Source organism: Cupressus sempervirens, chromosome 6 (genome assembly GCF_028749045.1).
Source record: "Cupressus sempervirens isolate cs-2001-9-10 chromosome 6, ASM2874904v1, whole genome shotgun sequence".
Taxonomy (NCBI): Eukaryota; Viridiplantae; Streptophyta; class Pinopsida; order Cupressales; family Cupressaceae; genus Cupressus; species Cupressus sempervirens.
Genome location: NC_143123.1, coordinates 92,164,203 through 92,186,932, shown reverse-complemented (window position 1 = coordinate 92,186,932; position 22,730 = coordinate 92,164,203). Strand labels below are relative to the sequence as shown.

Here is a 22,730-nt window from a genome sequence, read left to right as displayed (position 1 = left end):
GTCTTGAATTCAAAAGATCTCTAATATGTATTTCTTGTCTTGAATTCAAAAGAGCATATATGCCATTCACATTCAAATTTTAAAAATTATACTTTAATTTTTTAGTCTAAATCTTCTAATTTACTTAGCGTAATTGTATCCATCTCAATCTTTAATCAAATAAGATTAAATTTACCAAGACGAAATATAATACATAAAGATCCCATCACTTTCACAAAACTTAACTACTTTTCAGGTCATGTACGTTTATGGCTTCACTATTTTCAGGCCCCATGCAATTGGCCTTCCGAACTTTATGCTACTCACACTGCCAGTGTGAGCTCTTTTATTCCTTTCCACCATACCACCCTACAATAAAATTTTCCACTATATAACCCAGCTTACAGCCATCCCCCTCATCACCCTAAATTCTCAAGCTGCATTCGAGGCAATACTATAAGGACATTACTCTCTGTGTTTTCATTGAATTTCATCAAGATGACGAAAAACACTGGCAGAATTCATCTGATCGGGATGAGTATTGCATTTGCCGTCATCCTCGTTTCCATTGAAGCTCGCCTATCAAAGCATATGTCTACCGTGCAAGACATGTCAAAACAATCCCTGGCCTCAGGTAGCTATTCAACTCCAACAATTTTGCATTCTATTTTTATTTTCTTTCTTGAATGCTATCATATTTATGAATTAGTTTTAAGGATACTTGATCTTCATATTGTGCATACAATGACTCTACAGGAGGTGATATTCCTGTTGTTGTATCTGAACCAGTAGGCAGTGATATTTCTGTTGTATCTGAACCAGTAGGAGTTGATATTTCTGCTATATCTGAACCAACAGGAAGTGATATTCCTATTGTATCTGAACCAGTAGGAGTTGATGTTTCTGCAGTATCTGAATCTGCACCACCACCACCACTTCCACTAGTGAGTGGACTGGTATTTCCTGTGCCATGTGCAGTCACTCAGTTCATTCGGCTTTCTTGCACAAGCTCCAGTAGTTCCAATACACAGATTACTGAGTTCTGTACCTGCAAAGTAGCATAGTTTCCAAATATATTCCTGAATGGAAGTTGTGTAGATCATATATAGTCCATAATGATATTAAATAAATGATCTGCTTATCAAATAGTGAAATGAATTTGCTCTGATATTATGTAAGCTCTTTGTTTCCACACCATGAATACAATAATATACCGGTTGTCATTGTTTTTAAGTGCGAGTAATGAGAGTCTATTAATCATGTTTTAAATGCTTTCAGTTACGACTTGTTCTTTCTGAAAGACTCCATGCATGTCGACCTCTTCAAAATGACATGAAGTTGAAAGAATGATAAATACAAATTGAGGGGAATTTGATAAGATAAATTAAGAAAATGACCTTGGGGAAGAGTGGTCATGAGGGGAATTAAAGGATGACATAGAGAGGACTAAGAACAGTGAAAAGAGAATTGGATCCTCGAGTAGCTTGAAATCGTTATTCTAAGTACCATTTCGTATCTCATCCAATAAAATCACTGTTGACTAATATTGGGTCAGATTGTTGCAAATTTCATGTGATAATGAACTGGATACAAATAATCTCCAAGGGCATCTACTGCTTGATTTAGATTTGGGTGTTCATTTCATTGAATCTGTGTGTCTTGCAATTCAATAACTCCCTATTTTGGATTAAGCCAATTGAATTAACTTGATCTTGCTTTTGAGTATTTCTATTAGAAATGCACAGGTTGAAACATACAATTGTTGCATAAAAATTTATTATAACAAATTTAGTTCTTGTCATTTAATATTGCATAGAACTCATGGTAGACGTTGTTTAAAACATTTGAGGGTATCTTATGTCTGGTATCAATATCGATTTTTTCTGGTTTGCGAAGCCTAATTTTTGTAATTTGGAATAGAAAATTTGGATCCAAGAAAACTTCCGTACCATTTTACGCAATGCCCTATTCCAACTCCCATTTTGGCACAAACCGGTAGAATGCTGGATTACAACCTATAATATGCGCTATTTAGTTATGGAATATTTTAATTCATCATTCGAGAATTGTGGAGAGGGATTTTATAGGGGATAAAAGGTAAAAGGATTTGAGGAATTCCGAATTAATGATTTGTGTTCTAATATCATGTAGATTTTGTCTATGATTTAAACATTAAATATTAAGATTTGATTCTTAAGAAGTGTTAAATAGTCTAATTGATTTATTTTTCTAAACTTTATTTCTTTCTTAGTATGTGATGCCATCAGAAGAGAAAGATCTCGTCCTTGAAACATAATCACCACGTCAACAAATTGAATCTTGTGATTTGATATTAGAAGTTATTTCCATTAACCATTGAACTCTGTATTTGAACCGTTTAAAATATTTATATTCTTATCCTATGCATGTTTTATTTGTTAATTTCTTATAACCCAGCTACTGATTAGTTACACAATAAAATTCACAAAAAGAAGCTCTATTTGATTTATAACAACTAATACTCTAGGTCAATTAACTGAAAATAAATAGCGGAAGCAAAATAACAGAAACCAAACACAATTAGACAATAACATGGATATACCTAGGAAACCCGAGTTTGGAGAAAACCTACAACTGTTGGATATTCTATTTAGCCTAATGATAGACTTTCTCTAGAAGTATAATAGAATCTAATTTTAAGTTTGTCACTGCAATCTTACATATATAGAGTGTAGCTGCTTTACTTAGCTTACAAGAAAATAACATTTTCTTGCTTTCTTTGGCTTTAAAACACATAAAATCACTTCTTGTTTTTCTCAAACTCACAAACTTAACAATATTCTTTTAAAGAATAAAAAACAAAGCTATTGCTAAATATCCAACTCAAGTTGATTTAAAATAACTTCTCTCCACCTTCCAAGCTAAACAATAAAAAAATAACACTCATCTTTGAAGAATACAAATGTAAACTTCACCAAAGCTTTGTCAGTATATTTGCTATATGTTAGCTAATAGGAAAGTATTCAAACTTTTCTATCCAATTCTCCACTCAATTTCTGATGAAGAAAATCTACAACTGCACCTTCCATCCAACTTCAAGAGAAACAACAAACTATAAGATTGTCATAGCAATTATGCAAAAATAACTTAGCCTCACAATCCTCTCTTTGCTAAGAAAAAAAAGTCTCACTAAATGTGCACACAAAAACTTGTGTTAAAAACTATGTTGGGAAGAATCTAAAAAATCCATAGCTGAAAGTACAACAATTTCAATCCACAAGGATAATTGCCTCTACTTCCCTCGCTGAAAATTTCTTTCTCCCCTCTTCCCCAATTTTTCTTGGAAATATATTCCTTTCTCTTTATGTCTCCAGGAAATCTCTTCCTCTCAAAATATTGAGGAAATCTCTTCCTCAATGTCTCCATGCAACTCATCCTTTCTTCTTCAATCTGCAACATGTGAACCCTATATCAGAGAATGATTGTTGTAGCCACCTTGCAACCTATCTTTACTCGATCATTGGTTGCCATAGCCATAAAAGAAATTGGAGGCAAAAAAAATAAAATTTGTAATCTATGTCATAGATCTTGGCTTTGTATTCAGAGTTCATAGCTCTAATACCATGTTAAATTCATGTAGCTCTTATACCATATTAATTTCTTATAACCCAACTACTGATTAGTTACACAATAAAATTTATAGAAAGAAGTTCTATCTAATTTATAACAAATAATACTCTGGGTTAATTAACTGAAACTAAATAGCAGAAGCAAAATAACAGAAGACAAACACAATTATTGTTAGACAATAACATAGATATACCTAGGAAACCCCAGTTTGGCAAAACCTGTAACTCTTGGATCTTCTATTCAGCCTAATAGTAGACTTTCTCTCAAATTCTAAAAGAATCCAATTACAAGTTTTCTACTACAATCTTACATATATAGAGCGTAGCTACTTTACTTAACTTGCAAGAAAAGAAGGTTTTCTTTCTTTCTTTGGCTTTAAAACACATAAAATCACTTCTTGTTTGTCTCAAATCAAAAATTTAGCGATATTCTTTTAAAGAATGAAAATCAAAGCTATTGCTAAATATCCAACTCAAGTTGCTTTAAAACAACTTCTCTCCACCTTCTAAGCTAAACAATAAAAAACTAACATTGTTATGACTAAAACGGTTGAGAATGAATTCACAACCGTTGAATGGTATTCTTTTATGTTGAATATTTAATGGTGAAATGAATGTTCTATGATATTTCTAAAAAGAATTGAATACAATTTGGATGTTTATAAATCTTTATTTATTAGCTTGTAGATTTGAATCAACATTTGGAGTTGAATTAAAATAGGGGGTTCAGAACCAACAATATTACAAGAGTCAAACTTGTAGAAGTTGTGAGCAAACTTTAAATAGTTAAATTTTATTTATCTTTACTCTAGGTTTAAATCCTATATAAAGGAGACATCCTTAAATGGACAGATATTGTTGTAATGTGACATAAGAATTCAATAGTCATGAATATGATGTATTCGTTACTTAAAGATTAAATAAGTTGTATATATGTTTCAGATCATTGTTTATCAAGATTTTATATGAGTTCTTCTATCAATATACAATGGGATTCTTATTTTGAAACATATTATCAAAATTTATGATTCTTATTATGAAGCATATTATTAAAAAAAATGTATGCAAAGATTGCGTGTAGATTACACAATAAGTATGCCTATCAAGTAAATGTTTGGTCCCTGGGATATTAGGTGCATGTGGAATGTAGTCATTCATGATGGTTTGTGAGTTTATTTATCTCTTTATACTTAAACTAAATTATATATGTTTGTATTTCATGATCTACCTTATATTGTATTATATATAAGTTCTAATTAATTAAAGTGGGAAGATCCTGAACCCATGAACAAAAGTAACATCAATTCTTAAACAAATAGCCCAAAAAGATCATGAGTAGTGACCCAACAAAAAAATGATTATAACCAAAGACAAAAACTACAACTAACTAAAATAAAAGGCTTTAAACTGAACCAAGCTAGCTGAAAATAGAAACCGCAACAAACGAAAAGAGTTTTTAGATGGACTAAACTACCACCAACAAAAAGCATTAAGTCAAAAACTTTCTAACCAAAAAGATGATGTCAGATCAAACAAGCATCCAAGCACTGCATCATACCAACCATAAATTAACCCACAACAAAACTAGAAAAAAAAACCAACACAAAAAATTAGAGGGACTTAAAACATTTATAAAGCACTAGAACATGAACCAGTTGCATATTTCTACAACTCCTTGAGTGTTGGAAATACAATAGGAAAGTAGAGGGGGGGGAATCAATGCTCAAAATTTTTCAACCTCTAAAACTATTCACCAAACATCCATCTCACAATCTATGCATATAAACTAAAATACCAAATTAAGCATATACATCCATAGCATGAAACTGAAATATTCAACACATGTATGACACAAGATATTTGGTTACCTAGAAACCCTCCAAGAAGAAGGTAAAACTGGAGTGGGGATGACACCCACAAATCTTCACTACTCTAGTAATAAAGTGTATCCAACAAAGGTTACAATGTTTGATCATGAAACATGATCTACCTTGTGAAAGGTCTGCCCTATTAAAGGCTTACAAGATTGTTAGATCTTACCCTATTAAAGGACTTAAACACCCTGCTAAAAGTGTGCCTGATAAAAAGGGCATTAACTTACAATGAAGTAAGGACCTTGTTAAAGGATTTGCAATAGCCTATTAAGACTACTCTGTTAAAAGATTTAACTAATTCATGTATTAGAATGTCTTAGTAATGATCCTTCAATTAGCACTCTATTGCTTGATGTCATATCACTTCTATATTGATGTGTACTTGATCCTTTCTAATTAGATGTATCTTGGCTATCCTCTGAATCCTTTCCTCTATTCTCCTTTAACGAATAATTGAATGCAACTCAATTCATGCCACCTTAATCACCATGAATGCTCTTTTTGCACACGCAAAACTCACTTCAATTCTCTTTAGCATTCTTAGAAAGTTTAGGGTTTGTCTTCCTTCAGAAGACCTAAGTGATTTAGGGTTATGTATGAATCAACAATAGTGATTCGCCCACATTGCCACTTAAGCCTTTCCTTTTTCTGATTGGATGCATGTCATGCATAGGGATTCACAATGAAGATTCATCCTTATCAACAAAGATCATAAAACAATACTTAAGTCAGCCCAAAAATGGTTTATATAGTAGTTTGTGCCAATACAAACAACTATGTTAAAACTGTATTACTTGACATCTGAAGTTCTTGGTGCTCAGCACCAACTATAGCTTCAATGGTGTCACTTTGCATCTAAATGACTCAGCATGCACTGCTTGCTTAACACTTGAATCAGTCAGCACATACTATATGCTCGACATCTGAGTGTCTTGGCACTTGAGTGGCTCAGCACTCACTATTTACTTAGCATGTACTATCTTATATGTTATGCTCAACATATGTTACTTATTCAGTAAGAACTAAGTATATGACTTAAGTGTATCGTCACTCATTAGTAAAAACCAATTTGGGATCAATAATCTCCCCCTTTGACATGAGTATCAAAAACACTTGGTCATGCATTGACGATCTTATCCTTATGAGCATAACACAGATAACTAGTATGTATTCGGCTTCTATACAAAAATTTCAAAATATCAAATTTGGCAACACATGACTTATCAGTCATACCTCAAAATTTAATAACTCCCTCTAAGATGATTGTTCTATGCTATACTCTATATCTGATACAAAATCTTTCTCTTGCTAAGTAATTTGTCTATCTATTTAGCTCTATATCTATCTCACCCATACTCTCTCTCATTAAATTACTCTCCCTTTGTCCTTACTCCCCCTTTTTGACACTTATGTCAATGGGTTATACACTAATATTGTGTTTGTCCACAAATGACCTATAGATCTCAAGTATAATCTTTAGAGCTACATCCCAATTGTCACAAGCTACCTCTAGTGACTTAGTTTGGATGGCCAACTTGGCAATAAGGTGTACTAAGCCTTTATGTGTAGAAAGATGAGAGTCTTTCTTCATGAGAGTTGTGTAGGCTAGTTCATTGGGTAGTATATCCATGTGTGGAGTCAACGTAGACTAGATGCATATTAGTTTTGCCCTGATGTTGGCTTCATCTACATGTAATGTTGTTGACTAACTTTTGGAATGTAGGAGGGTGCTGAATTGTTTCTCACCTTGAGCTAGAGACTTTGGTAGAGTTATTCTAGATGTGTGCATAATGCTCTCCAAGATTAGGACATGACTCCTAACTTCCTTTGTGAAGAGTGTAGTATTATACAGTTTGGTATACAAAGAGAAAATATTCTCTAGTGTCTATTCAACCTGTGTTAGTGCAATAGAACTTGATATATTTTCATCAACCTTGTGTTGGAACTTTCTCTTAGACCATTCAAATAATTTGATATTAGAATCTAGGTCTGTGTCATTCAGCTTCTCTACTAAGCTAGTTAACTATTCAATTATTGGAGTATTTTGCTCTAGAGCCGATGGACAGAATGCATTAATAAAAATATCTTTGATATCAATCAAAGCTTGCTTATGCCTATGCTCCTGTCTAAGCAATTCTTGATGCTTCTTCTTTGCTAGAGCTTCCTAGAGTATGCCCATCTACTCAATAGTAATAGTTGCATGGTCAAATTTGGGCAACTCAATGACTTCATCTAGGTTTGCATCAACAAATGATGTAACTTTAGCTCCCTTGCATGTACTTGGACTTGGCCTTGAGGATTATAATCGTGTAGCTTCTATGCTCTACCTCTGAAGAGCTTTACTAGGAGTGACATATTATGGTAAAGTTACCAATGTTTGTATTGCTATTTGTTCCTTTGGCTTTTTGGTCAAACTTGACTCTTTAGGTGTATCCTTCTCTTCCTCTATATTATCAATAACATCTTGATTATGTGTTGTAGGTGTAGGAGTATCTACTTGACCTATTTGAACTTGTGTTTCTTCATTCTTTTCTATCTCATCTTTCTGCTCTCCATTTTTCTCACCCTTTTCATGTACACTTTCCTCCATAGTAATTGAGACTAGAGTACATTATGCCATTGTACTTATGATAGGAGTAGTTGTCTCCTTCCTTTGATATACCACAAGGGGTAATGTTGGTTGTAGCATTGTGAATTGAGGAGGGGCTAAAGGTGTAATTTTTTTCTACACTACCTCCCCTACAAATACCTTACCTACCTTTTCAATCTTATCAATACTCATCAGTACAAGATTTTCACAAAGCTTAGCCTAAGTGGTTGATTCACGAGTATTTTTTTCAAGTCATCCACTGTGAGAGGATTGATGTTCTAAGTGAGAATCAAAAACATCCTTAATCTTTATATTTTCACATTCTATATTTACTTCATGTGGAGGACTAGTAGTTGACACTAGTGTATCTAGTACACTCTATTCTATTTGCTACTCATCCTCAGCTGGTGCCTGTGTATCTACATTTGTTTGTATCTTCCTCCTATGTAACTAGCTCAATATCAACTGTGATTACCTTTGTTACCTATTGTTCCTCTCCTTTGTTCTCACCTACCTTAATAGGTGCCTGCATTATTTACTTGGGTTTCGTCAAACCATATAGTAATTTCTAAATTAAAGTGGTCTTTTGTACACTATCCTCAATCTTGTTTTTGTAATATGTTGAATGCCCTGTATTTTTTTCAATTACCTCTTTAGATTCACTTCTCATTGTTTTAGGTTGGTCAAGTGTTGGATACCCTGTTACTCTATGTACAATTTTCATGGTGGTCTTCACTGGTCCATTAATTAACCAAATAGAATTATCATGAAATCTACTCAGCACTATCTTAATTCATTCAGTCTTGAAAACATTTGGAAAATCTAGGGCACGGGCCAACCCTTTCTACAATATTGAATTCATCTTTTAATGTTCCATTTTCACACAATTTTCCATAGGTTTCCCTAATTTCCACGTCTCCTATGCTACCAAAATTACATGTATAGAAACATCTCACATCTTCAATCATCAAAACTCTCAGTGGTATTATTGACAATGCACCAGATGGATCTTGCTTGTGAGTGATATCAGGTATGGCTTTAAAGTTTGGTTGTCTGATCTCATTACTTATCAATTTCAGATTTAAAACTTCTTTACCCTCTTTAATCTTACCAACCAAAGAACTAGACACCATAATGTAAACAAGGGTTTGCAAAAATTCAAACTACATAGCTCAGCACACAATAAATACCTTTGTGAATCTGTTGTTAGGTTGTCAAGCGACTACTGAATTTGGCTTGCAAAAATTGGTGTGGTCTCTTTCAATTTTTCCTTTCACTCTTATTTCTCTTCTTTAAATTTAAATGATGTCAAATGAGTGGAAATCAATCATATAGACTTTAAAACCTTGCATTTAATGTTTTGTGCTTTTACAGTTGTAAGCTCATAGTTTCTTTTCCACTTGGCAACCACTACAAGTTTGATCAACACTAACAATTTTGATAGCTTGGCATCAACTAATATTTCACTCAGCAACCATAGTGAAACTTTTCATGCTCAACAGTAACATGAAAACTAGCAAAACTTAAAGATTTCTTCTAGATTCTTAACAACACTTTGCATCCTTATTCATGCATATGTAATCTTTTCAAAACTAAATCCTTAGAACTGATGTAAAATATATCCTTTTAGAAATTAGTCCCACTTACCTCTTTATTTCTTAATTGGAGGAGGTGTGATCACCTAACCCATTGGGTGAAGTGATCCCTTATACACTTGATGTGGTACAATCTTCATTTCTCTTCCATGTCTTGTTCATTTCATCTCTGACTGGTTTTTAAATAGCTAATACATGTGGTTTGACTCAACCATTTACTGTAGTCACTTTTGAAATGTGTTCTTATGCAATTTTCAGCAATATGTCCATACTCTTGACAATAGTGACAACTATACCTTGTATTATAATCCCAATTATAAGAGTTTCCATTGTGATTTACCTTTGTCTACTTGTTTGATGACCATTTAGGCTTAGATCTGCACCCATATGTGTTGAGTTGTCATTTTGCATGATGTTTAATAGCAGGAATCATTTTGAACTCCTCTCTTGTAAAGCTAATATGGGATCAACTCCAAGGTTCCAAGTGATCTTGTGACCTACTAGAATCCTCTCAATAGAAGATAAATGTGAGTGTTCATGAGGACACCTTTTCTGGTTCAAACCTATTTCGGATAAGATGATCAACCTACTTGTTGTTTCAAAATTAACCACACAAAAAGAGATATATTTTTCGGTATTTTCTATTTTTAAATGAATGTAGTTTAACAATGCAACTATATGAATTCCTAATTCAACCAAGGGTTAGAAAAGGAAATAATAAAGATAGGGTAACAAGAAGTATAAGTAAATAACATGAAAGGTAAATTCCTAATGGACATAAGCTATGGAAGCAACATGTCTGTGAATTAAGTCTTTGAAAAGATCAATAGGTAAAAAATGAAAATAGGAGCAATGCTTATTTAATTCAATTAATGCAATCATTGATGGGAATTCAATAATCGTAAGATGTTTCACTTTTCATCAAATCGCAAGGCCACAAAAAGTGCACTCATGCGAGACAAAAAGCTATGCAAGAATAGAAAGGATGATCTCTTCTCGAACTAAGTATGTTAGTAGAATTTGTAAACTCTTAGAAAACACTAGAATTAAAAGATCATTCAATAAAAATAATACAATAAAACTATTAGCTCAATTACACTTCATGAACATATATTCAAAAAATATAGCACATTCAGGCAAGAATCAGTACACTCCAAATGCAAGCACCAAAAGCATATATTGTTCCATCAAAATAATGAAGCCCTAGAATACATATTACATTCCTGAAATTATAGGAAATTATCTCCTCAATTTGTGTTGAGTGTGAGAGATCTCTTTATGCAAATATCTGCTTCTAAACTAATAAAACAAATCTATTTATGTACGAATTGACTCTCTAACAGGTGCTAAGTAGGACTCCATCCTTATTTATATCATTTAATGGATGTATGAGCCTTTATATATCTTAAAACAAAGAAAGAATGAGAAAATAAGAAGAATAAAGCCATTAGATGATGTAGGAGTCTCTGGAGGTGCCAAAAATAGAAACTCAACCTTCTCTAGATGTTTGTAGGAGTTAAACTGCCATCAGAATGCATTTTGGTGCATGGAAAGCTTTAAAATTAGAATTGGCAATTAACTATTGGCCCACCTCTGAATTCTTCAACAAAAACTTCCTTCTCACCTCGAAATTAGTGCACCTATGCACCTTGAAAGCTCGAAAGCTCAATTTGCCAAAAAATTAAAGTTCTCAATTTTGAAAATAGTTTCTGGGTTTTTCTTAGATGAGGTCTAGGATCACTTTTTGTGTACTTACTTTTCCCCCTTTTGATGATTTATACCCTCTTTATAATCAAACACTTTCATAAGAAGCACACCTTAGAAGTTCAATTCACCAAAAAATCAAAGTTCTTTATTTTGAAAATGGTTTCTAGGTTTTTCTCACATGAGATCTGGGATCACTTTTTGTGTACTTACTTTGCCCCTTTTTATTTATAACCTCTTTATAGCCAAACACTTTTATAAAATTGAACTCCTACTTCTTGTACCTAAAATTCCAAGGCACCTGTGTTGAATCTTGTCATTAATAATTGCATAAGATAACAAACCTATTCTAGTTCATGCGTATGACCTCTATATCTTTGATCTCTTCTTCTCTCCAATTTCCCAGTCCTTCTGGATTAGAGACTAGGTGATTTAGATTATCCAGAATGATCAAATGTTTAAAACTTTTCCATATCTTTTTAACTGGCTTTTTTTGAGGTTTTTTGCTCAAAATTTGAAGTGGAAACTTCCATCGGTCCCTAAAATTGGGTAGCCAAAGGCTCACTGTTATAGGGAATGAAATTAGATTTTTAGTTCTTCTTTCCAATGGTGTAAACAATTTTGAATTTCAAGCTCTAGGTCAAAAGTTATGACTCTAACAAGTTAAGGACACCTTTTTATTTGCACAAAGAAGTAAAAATTAATTAGCTCATCTTAGAACACCAAAAAAAGGACTCTCTAGGACTCAAACTAAAAAAATTGGGTCAACACTAGTCAAAATAGATAATTTTCCCCCAATAAGCTAGCTTTTTTAGCACTAAAAATCACCCTTTAACACTCAAATTCTCTAGTTCTAACCTCTGGGTTTCTCAATTAGAGGACTAGAGCTTGACCCAGACACCATTTGGAGTTCCCAAAATTACCCCATCCTTGGACTAGGGGTCTAGGAAACAAAAAATTTACTAGGGGGTCCCATTTCAAGAAGAAATGGGGTGTGCATTGTGAAACCACAACAATATGCTCTGCGTCCGTACTTCTGACAGTTATAATAATATCCTTCAAATATTTGTGTGCTTGAGGTCTTGGTTCTACATTCTTGTGTCTAATTTCCTTGTTTGTTACATTTATGGAAATGATCCATGAATTTCTACTTAGGATTTTCATTTGCAACCTTGCTCCTACAAACTTTAGTAGTATGACCTATCTTACCACAATAATGACAAGTAGGTTTGGACTTCTTACCTTTGTTATTTTTCTCTTCACCGCTTTTGAATGATTCTCCTTCTTCAATTCTAGTGTATCCCAATCCAAAAGCATCACTATTGGATCTAGGTAATCTCATCAATTGTTCAAAGTATTTGATGGCTTCGCTAGGTTTGTTGAAACTATAAGAAAACTCCTCTTCTCTTTTAAGATCATTTCTCAGTTGTTCATTCTGCAACTTCAGAGTTGTGATCTCAATATCCTTTGCATTTAGTTCATGATTTGTAGTCATCATTTGACTCAAGGTTTCCAATTGCATGTTGGCAATCCTAGTTACCTTTTTTTTTTCTCTTCCAAACTGTTGGTCAAAATATTTTTTTCATCTTCAATCATGACTTTGTCCTCTTAAACTTTATTTTTTTTCTTAGTCACTTCACATAATAATACTAATTGGATCTCTTGTTTTCTCTTTAGATTTCTAGCCTCTTTAGTTAGGGTTCCATTCTTTTCCATCAAATCTACAACTATTGTATCAAATTCATTAGAGTTTCCATTTGCAAACAATTCAGTAGTGTCAATCTCTTGGTATTGTGTGTCATTCTCTTGAATATAAATTTTCGTCCTTCTCTTCAATGATCTCTTTAACTCATCTCTTGCTTCATTCAACTAATGTAGGGAAAGTTGTATTTCAATTGTCTAGTTCTAAATAGTCTTTCCCAATACGAAGACTTTCATCTCCAAGATCTTTCCTTAAAGTTGCAAAGATTTCCTTTCAGAGAACTAGGCTCTAATACAAATTATTGGAAATACAATAGGAATGTAAACTTTGAGAGGGGGGGTTGGGCGGGAGGTAGGGGGGTGGGGGGGTGTGAATCAGCACTTAAAACTTTTCAAACTCTAAAACTATTCACCACAAAATCATCTCACAATCTATGCATATAAACTAAAATACCAAATTAAGCATATACATCCATAGTATGAAAGTAAAATATTCAACACATGTATGACACAAGATATTTGGTTAGCCAAAAACTCTCCAAGCAGAAGGTAAAACTGGACTGTGGATGACACCCACAAATCTTCATTACTACAGTAATAAAGTGTATTCAATGAAGGTTACAATGTTTGATCATGAAACATGATCTACCTTGTAAAAGATCTGCCCATTTAAAGGCTTACAAGTTTGTTAGATCTTACCCTGTTAAAATATTTAAACACCCTAGTAAAAGGACTTTAACTTACAATGAACTAAGAACCTTGTTAAAGGATTTACAATAGCCTATTAAGATTACTCTATTAAGAAATTTATTTGATTCACCTGTTACAATGTCTCAATAATGATCCTTCAGTTAGCACTTTGTTGCTTGATATCATATCACCTCTATATTGATGTGTAATTGATCCTTTTTGATCAAATGTATTTAGATGTTCTCTAATTCATTTCCTATATTCTCCTTTAACTGACTCTACAATATAACTCAATTTATAACACCTTAATCACCATGAATGCTCTTTTTACACATGCAAAACTCACTTCAATTCTCCTTAGCATTCTTAGAAAGTTTAGGGTTTGTCTTCCTTAAGAAGACATAGGTGATTGAGGGTTAGGTATGAATTAACGGTAGTAATTCACCCATATTGCCACTTAAACCTTCCCTTTTTTTGATTGGATGAATGTCATGCATAGGAATTCACAATTAAGATTCATCCTTATCAACAAAGATCGTAAAAAAAATCTAAGTTGGCCCAAAAATGGTTTACATAGTTCATTGTGCCAATACAAACATCTATGTCAAAATTATATTAGTTGGCATTTGAAGTCCCTAGTGCTCGGCACTAGCTATAACTTCAATGTTGTCACTTGGCATCCAAATGACTCAGCATGCACTACTTGCTCAACACTTGAATCACTTGACACATACTATCTACTCAAGATCTAAGTGATTCAACACTTGAGTGGCTCAGCTCTCACTGTTTACTTGGCATGCACTATATGTTATACTCAATATATGTTACTTGTTCAGTATGAACTAAGTAGATGAATTATGTGTATAGACACTCATTAGTCAAAACCAATCTAAGATCAACATTGAGCTAGTCCAATAAGGAGAAGTTAGGGAAAGTCAACGTAACTTGTTAAGCCCTTGAGAGGTCTCCTTTGACCTTCCTTTTTTCTTGACGTCTCTTTCTTCTATTTTCTCTTAGCCTCTCTCTTTTCGAGTTGAGGCTTCAAACTCCCAATTTCCCCTTACATCGTATTCTCTACTTGAATTTTCTAGGAATCCAGATTATTGATTTTCTTTCCTAATTGGGCATGTGCCTTCTTTATAAATACCAAGTCCTTTAGCTCTTTGTTCTTCTCTTCCTCAAGGGGCACTTTATTTTTTCTATCCTCCACCTATTCCTTTGGCTTCTCTCAAAAATTGAGTTTGTCTCCCAACTCTCAACCCACCTCCCACTAAACTTTATCCCTTTGACCAACTGTCTAGTTGACAGACTTTCTCTCTACTTCTACATTTGCCTCCATTTTTTTATCTTTCTTTGCTCTATGTGCATTTGATAGAGAATCCACCTAGCCATCACTTTCAACCTATTGTAACAAGAGGCCATCTCCACAAAGTGTAGGGTAAGTGTATCCAAATAAATAGATCCATCATTTTTGGAATCAAGCCAAGTGAGGGTTCTTTAGACACCTAAGGGTCATGCGAGTAGATTAAATCTACCATGGGATAGGGGTAGTACACTATAGAACTCATGGAAAGGGGAGTAAAAATTTGAAATGAATTCTTCAAGATCCAAGCAAGTTTAGTGGTAGGGGATCCTTTCTTTGATTCCTCTAAAACCTCCATAGTTTCTTCTTTTTTATCAAGGATCTCATCCTTTTGTTCCTAGCTTTAAGGGGAGGTAGAATCCTAACACTAAAACTAGAGGAATTGTTAGGAGTATTAGGAGTGTGGGATTTTCTCACCATAGAGGAATTGGCCTTGAATATCTACTTGTTTAGCTTAGGGGAAAGGTGAGGGGAGAATTGAAGGGACATATTATAGTGGAAATCATAGAGTCTAATTAAAATCCATTAATGCTTAGGCAATGAGCTTTTCGCTTTACCTTTTTCAATAGATAGAGAAAGGGAGCAAAAAAATCCAAAAAAGAAAACAAAATAAATCATTCCTACAGAAATGATTCAACATTGAAAAAATGTGGTAGTGAAATCTTTTGTACCTTCCTTCGCAGGTGATAAATTAGATGAGAACCCTCACCAGGGCCTTCCAAACCCTGTCCAACATGTCTTTGTTAAACCCATGACATAATTTAAGGGATTTTTATCTAGCTCAATAAAATCTCTCTAGAGCATCCTTGAAAAAAGTTTTGGTGTTTCTCATAATTTTGACCCCTTCCATGCTCAACCTAGTGATGGTAGAGATGGACTCTAAGGTGATGAAAAATATAATACATCCCACCATGACCTTACCACCATCCCATGACTCCATAATTTTTGATAAATTTTTAGATTATACCCCTTCATGACCATGATTAATTTTTTAAACTTCCCTTCTTAAGGATCTCCCAAAGCTCCTTGTCATTTTCGTACTCTCCCCACTTATCGAGCTCAATATAATAAGGATCTCCACCCATCCTTTTTTTTGATGAATGAAGAAAACACACACCACATTAAGAATTAACAAATCCACAAATAATAAGAAAAAAAGCTCAATTTTTTCCTTCCAATCACTTTAAACTATAAAATCAAAATGGCATTCCAACTCATAAAAATGATTTGGCAAATGGACCCAATAAAGAGTAATAATGATAAAATCATTAATGCATGATTTGAGTATAATCATGATAGATCACATCATACACCTTGAGAGGGATAGATAAAAGGGTCTTCCCAAATTTTGAACCCATTCATAAATCTCCCCACACTTGCCAACCTACCAGTGGCATGATTATCCTCTCGATAGGTGTGTTGAAATGACACTTCCTCCAAGTTTCTTAATAGGTGTTTAATTTTAACAATTACATCTTTATCATTCCACCTTATCATTTCAATTCTTTTAAAATATTGATGAAATGTTTAAATCATCTCCTTCAATGATAGACTTTCTCATGTTTTTCCTAGATAGCACTAAGAGCCCATGGTAAAGGGCTAGGAGTTCAACTACATAAGCATTGTGGATCCCCAAGTTGATCAACCAAGTAGCCACAAAATCCTCTTTTGAGCTCCTAAAAAAACCACCCCACCCACTTGAATTGAGTTTCCCATAGAGAAGCCATCAAATTTCAACTTGATCCAATGTGGGTTGAGGGGGGCCATTTATATTCCTTCTAAAAATTGAAACCAGATTACCAAAGGCTCTCATGTTATCTAGCAACCCCCACTAGCTACCAACCTCCATGTCATAGGAAGATGATGTGGTACCTTGGTTAGTAGGATGTAGGATTTTCATATTCTCATTTATATTCTAGATAAGCCCCATGTTGATTGATTTTACAGCTTTACATTTATCCCTGAAGATCTTGTTGTTGCATTCCTTCCAAAGGCATAAACTGCCATATAAAAGGCACTGTTTCTATAGATCTCCAATAGTTGAAGACCTCTTTAGGGTCATTATTCTAATAATATTTCTATAGATTTCTATAAATCAATGAGGGGAAGGGGATCTCCAATAGTTGAAGACCTCTTTAGGGTCATTATTCTAACTCCAATACACTTTGAACAAGCTAATTATGATTTTTCTAACTTCACAAGAAAAAGGATAGGAGAAGAGGATGTGAATAATAGACTCATCTTTTTTTTCACATAGAATACACCTATTAACAATGTGGATACCTCTTTTTTGGAGATTATCAAAAGTGGGTACCTTTCTATAGAAAACAATCCAATAAAAGAACTTTACTTTTGGAATGGCTTTGTTATGCAAAATCCTTCTTCAGTCAAACAGGTTTGGCCAATTAAGAACTAGAGGGTGAAAACTTGTTATAATATTATAGTCTCCCAATTTTGAATTCTTCCATATCCATTCCTCTAATTGACCTAGTCTATAAAATATTAAGGTATTCAAATGAGTTAAAATTCCATAAGAAACCACTTCCAAGGAAGTTTCCAAACTGAATGATTTCAATCTTTTAGTTTTCCTTCTAATCCTTCCTTTCCAATTAGTCCCTAACCTTGAACCTTATTCTATTGGTATGCACTTCTTTTAGAGCCAAAAACATAGGGTCCAAGTCAACAATAGGCATATATCCACCAAAAATTCCTTCCAAAAATTGATTATAGGCCCATTTCCACCTGCCAATAGGAACCTTGAGTGAGGAGGAGAATGGTCTAATTTATATTATTACAAATAATCAAACCCTATACAAGGGGGTTCTTCAGAAAGATGATCCCATTCCTGTTATTAAGATACTTTCCTCTTAAAATATTGGCCCATTCCAAATTTGACTTCATCACATTCCAACCAATCTTTGAAATGAAGGCTAAGTTCATAAGGTGTGAGTTCCTTACATTCATGCATCCATGATCTTTAGGAGAGAAGATTGTTTCCCATTTGCAAATTAAGAGCCTCTTCTTGTCTTCTACCCCAGACCAAAGGGAATTTACTTTGAAAACATCCAACCTTTTGGTCCAAAGAATTGGCATATAAAATATGGATATAACATATTGAGTAGAGCTATGCATACTCATTTGAGCTTCTATAACTTTTCCCAACATTACTAAGAAGATCTCTCTCCAAGACACAATTTTTGACTGATTCCTTTCTATCAAATTAACCCAGACATTATTATCCACCTTGGCCAAATGCAAGGTCATACTAATATAGACCATAGAAAGAGTTGCAATCTGACAACCATTAATCAAGGAAATTTTGTTTTGGAGTCTCCCAGAGGTATTGAACGAATATAAATCACTTTTAGCCAAATTCAATTTTTGACCCAAAGCTAAGGCATAATCCTCTAAGATGTGCTTCCAAGTTTTAGCGTCATCTCTAGTAGCTTCTCTAGCCACTAGGGTAACATCCACAAACTATTGGTGTGAGATAGTCTCCATCATAAAAGAGGGTTTAAAGCCTTTAATGGTACCAACATCCACCATTCTTCTAAGATTCCTGCTAAGAACATCAGCTAAAATAATAAAGAGATAGGGAGATAAAGGATCACCTAATCTTAGACCATCATAAGTACTAAAGAAACCCTTTGGGGATCTATTGAACAACATTGAAAACTTATGTATTTTGAAGCATTCCTCCATCAACTAAAGAATTATCCCTCTAAAACCAACTTTCTTAAGGACCTATGTAAGAAAGTCCCATCAAAACATGTCATATACTTTGGAAATATCAAGCTTTAAGTATCATACCCTCTTTTTCCTCTTTGTCCATTGAGTGAATCACTTCATGCATAATAAGGATAGAATCTATAATTTGTCTCCTAGGGACAAATCCATTTTGTTGAGGGTGGATGATATGATCCAAAAAGGCTTTGATGCAAGAAACCAATAATTTAGAAAAAATCTAATATAAGGTATTAGATGGGATGATAAGTCTTAAATTATTTATATTAGTTGCTCCTACAACCTTAGGAATTATAATAATAAAGGTATTATTGATCTCTTTAAGACTAGTCCCTAAAGTGAAAATTTATTTGTAGCTTAGAAAACATCTTTACCCACAATATCTCAACATTTTTGGAAGAAAAAATGATGAAACCCATCATACCCTGGTGACTTGTTAGGGCTCGAGGAAAAGTTGACAGCTCTAACCTCCTCCATAGTAATAGTTTTCTCTAACTTCAATAGGTATTTTGGGAGGATATAAGTGGGAACATTTTGGAGTAGATTGGTAATTCTAGCATATGAAGGATGATTGGGTGGTTGTTTCAGCATGTCCCAAAAATGAGATTTGCCTTTTGCTCCACTTCAACTTTATTTGTAATATTTTCTTTCTCTATGATTAGTTCTCTTATTGAATTCCTTTTCCTATGCTTTAGCATTGATTGATGGAAGAATCTAGAATTTTCTTCTTCTTCCTTTATCCATTGGATTCTAGATCTTTGTTTCCAAAATGTCTCCTCCTTGAGAATGATATTGTAGAGATAGGAAAAAAGACACTTTTTTTTCTTGTCTCTTTCCTGGTCCCATCCCATGAGTTTAGTCTCCTTTTGTAAAGAGTGCACGTTATCCTTTATTATATTTTTTTTCTCAAAAATAATTCCAAAAGAAAACTAATTCCAATGCTTAAACTTATCCTTCAGAGATTTTAGTTTTCCCACAAGCCAAAACATGTCAATGCCAATATGTTTAACATTCCACCAATATCTGAGATGGGTGGGGAAATATAGGTTGAGGGTCCACATATTCTCAAATAGAAAAGGGCACTTATCTTCTTGCACTGAAGGGTCCCATTTGAATAAAATAGGGTAATGATCAAAACCAACCCTGACAATAGCATAAACCCAATAATTGTGAATAATGTTCCAATTTAAGGATATAAGGCATTTATCTAACTTGACCTAAATTAAGTTGTTTTTAGAGCATATGTAAGACCGAGTGAAACTCCCACCCTACATATCTAGATCCTAGAGATTCCCCTCTGAGATAAAGTATGAAGATCCAACATTGAGCTAAAAAAGTCAACAATACCACCTTTATTTTTAACAAAAAGAGAGGCATTGAAATCCTGCATCACCATTCAATAATTAGAAATATTGTCCTTATTTTCTAGAAATATTTTCTCATAAGAGATTTTCCTTGCTTCCATCGTATTTGGGGCATACACATTGGCCAAATTTCAAACCAAATCTGTATTATTATGAGAGAAATGTTGGAAATACAAAAGAAGTAACTGAGAGGGGGGGTGAATCAGTTACTACAAAAATAAATCCTAGATCCCTTAGATGTCAACGATAAAATTTAGATAGAGAAAACTAATTATTGTTGTTACTCAGTAAACACACAAATAATGTTGTCACTTGATAAATGAAAAGTGTGAATTACTTTTAGTAGATCTTAAAACATTAACAATAATCAATTTCCAAGCATAAGAGAAATAACATGAACACATGAGACACCAAGATTTAACATGGAAACCTAATTTGGGAAAAACCACCAATGTAACTAGTTACTATTTTTCACTCTTCTGAAGTAAGCCCTATTAGGAGCCAACCCTGTTAAAGGTTACAAAACACATTGTTAGGTGTTACCCTGTTAGAGGATTTAATCATCCTGCTAGGAGTGGCCTTGCAAGAGGTCATAAAACAATTCAATGGAATTTCCACCTTGTTAAAGAATTTACAACTAGCTATTAAACCAACTCTATTAAGAGATTTTAGATCACTGCTACAATGGTTAGAGAGGAACAATGAAATGACCTGATTGTGATGCAAGTGAATTGCTAAATCCATATCTCTTTTCTACTTAAACTTGATCCTTCCTAATTGAATATTACTTTTCTACTCCACAAGGATACCTGTTGATCCTTCAAGTTCACTCCCTCTATTTTCTTTTCAATTCAATCAACACACTTGCACACACACTAGAAATCACAACTTGACCTTTTATTTATACCTTCCAGATTGTCAAGTCAGCCCAAACTCAAATTATAATAACTGATATTCATCATTATAGCTGACTAGAATCAATACATAAAGTAATTAAGCTTCATATGCGAAAATAAGAAAATCTTTCGTAAGCTAACCCTGCTCGGTAGAAACTAATTTTGGAATGCTTTCCTGTGTTAACCATCAAAAGCTTGGTTAACATTGTGAACTTTGCAAAAATCCTTTGGCAACTGAGTGAACTTGATGAATACTAACTCTATCCAACTTTCCCTTCGTTAATAGAGTGAGCTTGATTAACACTCTTTTCTACCTCAATTCCTTCGATGCCTGAGTGAGCTCAGTAGACATTGACATCTATTTAGAGTAAACTTGTGAACACGTGGTAGACAAGGAAAACTTTCTTCATTGACCAAGTGAGCTCAATAAGCACTATCTATCAATTGATATGATATTTGTGTAACATCAAAGACAACACACAATTAATCAATTGTATCCAACAATCTCCCTCTTTGGCATTGATGGCAACACAACATGTCATAGCACAATGAAATTTTGAGAACAAGATTCCTTTTGACAAAAAGTTTCTCCCTCTTTGATTTTACACAAGAACTTCTTCTTTACGTTGTATTCACCATTTGCATAACTTCTTTTCAAACCTCTCCCTCTACAAAATTTCAAAAAGATAAAGATATGATAGTAAACTTCTCTCTCTTTGACAACACATGCCAAAGACAACACATGCAAAATTTGTATCAATGTACCTTGATTATTGATTCATATGCAATATTCTCTTGCTTATGTTGCATCAACTGATGGATCTTTAACTAGCTTCTTGTTGATGCATCGCTAAACTCTATTTAGTGAGCTTCAGATAGGGGAATGACCCCTAGCTTACTTCTTAGATACAAGAATGCATCCTTAGGTAATGGCTTGGTGAATATGTTTGCAATTTGTTCTTTTGTATGGACATATTCCAATCTGATTTCTTTGTCCAGAACCAATTCTCTAACAAAGTGATATTTTATAGCAATGTGCCTTGTTTTGGAATGCATCATTGGGTTCTTTGATATGTTAATTGTGCTAGTTTTATCACAATACATGACTAATGGCTCTTTGATTTCAACATTCATTCCTTCCAACAGTTGTTTGAACCAAACAATGTTAGAACAATTTACTATTGCTGCTACATACTCTGCTTCTACTATGCATTGGGATGTGTAGTTTTGCTTCTTGCTTGTCAAAGATACCAGCCTTTTACTAAGAAAGAAAGCTCCACCAATTGTGTTTTTTCTGTCATCAAGATTTCCTGCCCAATTAGCATCAGTAAATACCTTTAGGTCTAAGTTTCCTCCAATTTTGTACCATAAACCATAATCTTTAGTATATTTCAAATATCTCAAGATTCTTTTGATTTCCATCATGTAATTTTCTCTGGGTTTAGGTGATAATCTTGCCACTATCCCAATTGCTAAGGCAATATTAGGCCTTGTGTGAACTACATACTATAATTTTCCAATCATTTATTTGTATAAGGTCTAATCTACTTCTTTGGAGTCATCATCTTTGGTAAGCTTGAGTCCAGTACACATGGGGGTACCAACTGGTTTTGAATCTTCCA

At 33.8% G+C, this 22,730-nt stretch overlaps 1 protein-coding gene across 1 annotated transcript; it reads left to right on the top strand.

The window, feature by feature from the left end:
• Positions 1–398: 398 nt before the first annotated feature.
• LOC149551348 (uncharacterized) lies at positions 399–1,212 on the top strand. Its single transcript, XM_089789662.1, has 2 exons — positions 399–613; positions 736–1,212. Exons 1-2 carry the CDS (start codon positions 478–480, stop codon positions 1,041–1,043), a joined length of 444 nt encoding a protein of 147 aa, XP_089645788.1. The 5' UTR covers positions 399–477; the 3' UTR covers positions 1,044–1,212.
• Positions 1,213–22,730: the final 21,518 nt, after the last annotated feature.